Source organism: Dasypus novemcinctus, chromosome 28 (assembly GCF_030445035.2).
Source record: "Dasypus novemcinctus isolate mDasNov1 chromosome 28, mDasNov1.1.hap2, whole genome shotgun sequence".
NCBI classification, from domain to species: Eukaryota; Metazoa; Chordata; class Mammalia; order Cingulata; family Dasypodidae; genus Dasypus; species Dasypus novemcinctus.
The window spans coordinates 8,940,887-8,946,167 of NC_080700.1; the positions used below are offsets into that span (position 1 = coordinate 8,940,887).

General features: G+C 40.7%; 1 protein-coding gene across 1 annotated transcript; it reads left to right on the plus strand.

Moving 5' to 3' along the window:
* Positions 1–3,867: 3,867 nt before the first annotated feature.
* On the plus strand, positions 3,868–5,009 carry LOC131276408 (actin, cytoplasmic 1-like). The gene is given in 2 exon segments (XM_071212459.1): positions 3,868–4,017; positions 4,020–5,009. Coding segments are annotated over 2 exon segments (1,140 nt in total).
* Positions 5,010–5,281: the final 272 nt, after the last annotated feature.

Consider the following 5,281-nt stretch of genomic DNA (forward strand, 5'->3'; position numbering starts at 1 on the left):
AGAAACAAATCTGGAATAGCTATACTTATATAAGACAAAATAGACTTTCAAACAAAACCATTAGAGACAAGGAAGGGCATTATATATTAATAAAAGGGGCAATTCACCAGGAAGAAATAACTATTGTGAATATATGTGCACCTAACCAGGATGCCCCAAATTATGTGAGGCAAACACTGGTAAACCTGAAGGGAGAACTAGATGCTTCCACAATAAAGTTGGAGACAATATGCCACTCTCATATTGGATAGAACATCTGGGCAGAGGATCAATAAATAATCAGAAGGCTTGAATAATATGATAAACTAAACCTAATACACAAGTACAATATATTACACCCCAAAACAGGTTACATTTGTCTATATGTCTATTTTTATGCCACTACCTTGCTGTTTTTACCACTGTAGCTAGGTAATATGATTTTATTTATATTTAAATTTTTTTGAGCCATACAATATGTTACACAATATATTTATTTCAGAGTAATGTAATCATACAGTATTTGTCCTTTTCTGTCTGGCTTGCTTCACTCAACATAATGTCTTCCAGGTTCATCCATGTTATCATATGCTTTACACCTTCATTACTTCTTACAGCTGCATAATATTCCATTGTGTGAATACAACAGTTTATCCATTCATTTGCTGATGAACACTGGGCTGTTTCCAACTTTGGCAGTTGTAAATAATGCCACTATGAATATCAGTGTGCAGATGTCTGTTCATGTCACTACTCTCAGTTCTTCTGGGTATATACCCAGTAGTGGTACTGCAGAGTCACATGGCAACTCTATAGTCAACTTCTTTAGGAACTGCCAAACAGTGCTCCACAAGGGCTGTATCATTCTGCATTTCCACCTTAGTGAGTAAGTGTTCCTATGTCTCTACATCCTCTCCAACACATGTAGCTCTCTTTTATTTCTGGATTCTCAATTCTGTCCCATTGATTGATGTGTCTCTCTTTATGCCAGTACTATGCTGTTTTGACCACTGTAGCTTTGTAAGAAGTTTCAAGGTCAGACAGTGAAATACTTCCCATGTTGCTCTTTATTTTTAGAATGCTTTTGGCTATTCAGGTGCACTTTCACTTCCAAATGAATTTGTTACTTGCCTTTTAGGTTGGGATTTTGACTGGTATTGCATTGGATCTATAAATCAGTTTGGGTAAGACTGACATCTTCACAATATTTATTCTTTGAATCCATGAACACAGAATATCTTTTCATTTGTTTAGGTCTTTTTAAAATTTCTTTTAGTATTGTTTTTTTGGTTTTCTGCATATTGGTCCTGTACTTCTTTGGTTAAAATAATTCCTAGATTTTTGGTCTTTTTATTGCTGTTGTAAATGGAATTTTCCCCCAATTTCCTCCTCAGATTGTCAGCACAAGTATACAAAAACTTTACTGAGTTTTGCATGTTGATCTTGTGTCCTGCCACTTTGCTGAATTTATTTATAAGTTCAAGTAGCTTTTTTGTGGATACTTCAGAAATTTCTATATACAGGGTCATGTCATCCACAATTAGTGAGACTTTAACTTCCTCTCTCGCTATTTAGATCCCATTATTTTTTTTCTTGTCTAATTGCCCTATCTAGGACTTCTAGTACAACATTGAATAAAAATGGTGACAGTGGCCATCCTTGTCTTGTTCCCCATCTTAGAGGGAAAGCTTTCAAACTTTCCCCATTCAATACAATGATGGCTGTTGGTTTTTCATATATACCTTTTATCATATTGAGGAATTTTCCTTCTATTCCTAATGTTTGCAGTGTTTTTATCAAAAAAGTATGCTACTTTCTGTCAAATGTCTTTTCTGTGTCAATTGAGATGATCATGTGGGTTTTTCCCTTCAATTTGTTAATGTGGTATATTACGTTGTTTGATTTTCTTATGTTGAACCAGACTTGCATACCAGGAATAAATCCCACTTGGTCTTGATGTTTTTGGGAGTTTTATTTTTTTAATAACTGATTCTATCTCTGTACTTGTGATTGGTTTGTTGAGATCATCAATTTCTTCTTTCATCAATGTAGGCTGCTTGTGTGTTTCTAGGAATTTGTCCATTTCCTCCAAATATTCCTTCTTGTTGGCATATAGTTTTTCAAAGTATCTTCCAATGATAGTCTTTATTTCTGTAGTGTCAGTGGTGATTTCCCTTTTCTCATTTCTTATTTTGTGTATTTGCATCTTCTCTCTTTTTTCCTTTGTTAGCCAGCTAAGGATTTGTCAATTTTATTGATCTTCACAAGGAACTGGCTCTTTGTTTATTTTTTCTAGTGCTTTCTTATTTTTTATTTCATTTAGTTCTGCTCTGATCTTTGTTATTTCTTTCTTCTTCCCTTAGGGTTACTTTGTTGTTTTTCTTTTTGTTTTTTTTCACTAATTCCTCCAAGTGTGCAGTTAGGTCTTCAATTTTAGCTCTTTCTTCTTTTAGGATGTGTAGCAGTTTGAAATGGTTATGAATTCCAAATATATATATTGGATTATATTTGTAATCTTATCTCTACCTGGGCTTGATTGAGTTATCATTAGGGCTTTAATTTGGCCTCATCATTAGGGTTTTGAGTCCCCACCCCTTGGTGGGTGGAGATTCACAGATAAAAGGCATGGCAAAGGATAGAGTTGTGGGCTTTTAATGTTGGAATTTTGATTTTTGAGTTTGATGCTGAAGACTTAAACTGGAGCTCTGAGAATTCAGCACACAGGGGAAAGAGAAGCCAGGCCCAGGAAGGAAGGAACCTTGAAGCCAGAGTAAAGCAAATCCCAGGAACATAGGAACCCAGGAAGGCTGAACCTTTGCAGATGTTGTGAGCCATCTAGCTCCAAATAGACTTTTGTGAGGGAAGTAACTTATGCTTTATGGCCTGGTACCTATAGGATCCTACCCCAAATAAATATCCTTTATGAAAACCAAACAGGTTCTGGTATTTTGCATCAGCACCCCTTTGGCTGATTAATGCAGGATGTATTAATTTATGGCTATGAATTTCCCTCTCAGTACAGCTTTTGCTGCTTCCTATAAGTTTTGGTATGTTGTGTTGTCATTATCACTGGTCAGGGAAGTTACTGTTTCTTTTGAGAATTCTTCCTTGACCCATGGTCAAGAGTGTGTTGCTTACCATCCATATCTTTGTGCCTAATCTGATTCTCTGGTCCTTGCAGATTTCTACCTTCTTTCCACTGTGGTCAGAGAAATTGGTTTGTATGATTTCAGTCTTTCTGAATTCATTGAGTCTTTCTCTGGGCCCTATCATGTTGTCTATCTTGGAGAATAATCTATGTGTGCTTGAAAAGAAAGTATATCCTGCTGTATTTGGGTGTAATGTTCTGCATATGTCTTTTAGGTCCAGATCCTCTAATATATTATTCAAACTCTTTCTTTACTGATTCTCTGTTGAGATGTTCTGTCTAATGGTGATAATGGCGTATTAAAATTCTCCACTGTAATTGTAGAGGCATCTATTCCTCCACTTAGTTTTCCAATGTTTGCCTCACATATTTGGAGGCACCCTAGTTAGGTACATAAATGATTATGATTGTTCTTTATTCTTGAAAGATTACACTTTTCACTAATATGTAGTGTCCATCTTTGTCTCTCACAATAGTTTTGCATTTAAAGTCTATTTTGGCACCCACATCCCCATGAGAGTGTGGCCCAGGCCCCGCATCACACGGCAGGGCCTGGCTTCCTGCCGTGCAGCACAGCCTCCAACCCATGCTTGTCTTTTATGGCCATTGTGTGGCCCCAGTGCTGCCTTTGTTCCAGGCCCACTATGTGCCGGTGCCCCCTGGTGGACTGAGGGGGTGGTGGCTGGAAGTGGGAGGGGACTTACCCAAGGGCTCATGCCACCCTTTGCTCACAGGTCTCCATGGTTGATGACATCACTGCCTTCGTGATGGACAATGGGTCTAGCATGTGCAAGGTAGGCTTTGCGGGTGAAAACATGCCCCGTTCCATGTTCCCGTCCATCGTGGGGCACCCCTGGCACCAGCATGTCATGATGGGCATTGATCACATGTCATGATGGGCATTGATCACTATGTGGGCAGTGAAGCCCAGAGCAAGAGGGGCATCCTGACTCTCAGGTACCCCATCAAGCATGGCATTGTCACCAACTGGGATGACATGGTGAAGATCTGGCACCACACCTTCTACAATGAGCTGCATGTGGCACCTGAGGAGCACCCCGTGCTGTTGACTGAGGCGCCCCTGAACCCCAAGACCAACCGTGAGAACATGACACAGATCATGTTTGAGACCTTCAACATCCCTGCCATGTACGTGGCTATCCAGTCCGTTCTGTCCCTGTATGCCTCTGGCCGCACCACAGGCATTGTCATGGACTCTGGTGATGGCATCACCCATACGGTGCCCATCTGTGAAGGCTATGCACTTCCCTATGCCATCATGCACCTGGAGCTGGCTGGCAGTAACCTGACTGACTACCTCATGAAGCTCCTCACTGAGCATGGCTACAGCTTCACCACCATGGCCGAGTGGGAGATTGTGCGTAACATCAAGGAGAAGCTTTGCTACATTACCCTGGACTTTGAGCAGGAGATGGCCACTGCTGCTTCTTCCTCCTCCCTGGAGAAGAGTTACGAGCTGCCTGATGGGCAGGTCATCACCATTGGCAACGAGCGGTTCCGCTGCCCTGAGGCCCTCTTCCAGCCCTCCTTCCTGGGCATGGATTCCTGTGGCATCCACGAATCTACTGTCAAATCCATCATGAATTGTGACAAGGAGTTCTACAAAGACCTCTACACCAGCATGGTGCTGTCTGGTGGAACCACCATGTACCCTGGCTTTGCTGAAAGAATGCAGAAGGAAATCACGTTGCTGATTCCCAGCACAATGAAGATCAAGATCATCAACCCCCCTGAGTGCAAGTCCTCGGTTTGGCGTGGTGGTTCCATCCTGGCCTCGCTGTCCACCTTCAAACATATGTGGATCAGCAAGCAAGAGTATGATGAGTACAGCCCCTCCATTGTCCACAGCAAATGCTTCTAGGTGGACTGTTACTTAATTATGTCACACCCTTTCTTAACAAAACCTAACTTGTGCAGAATACCAGATGAGATTGGCATGGCTTTGTATGTTGTTTGTTTTTGTTGTTGTTGTTGTTGTTGTTTTTGGCACTTGACTCAGGATTTAAAAACTAGAATGGTGAAGGTGACAGCAGTCGGTTGGAGCAAATATCCCCAAAAATTCTATAAATGTGGCTGAAGACATTGTGCATTGTGGGCTTTTTTTTTTTTTAATACTCATTCCAAATACCTGAG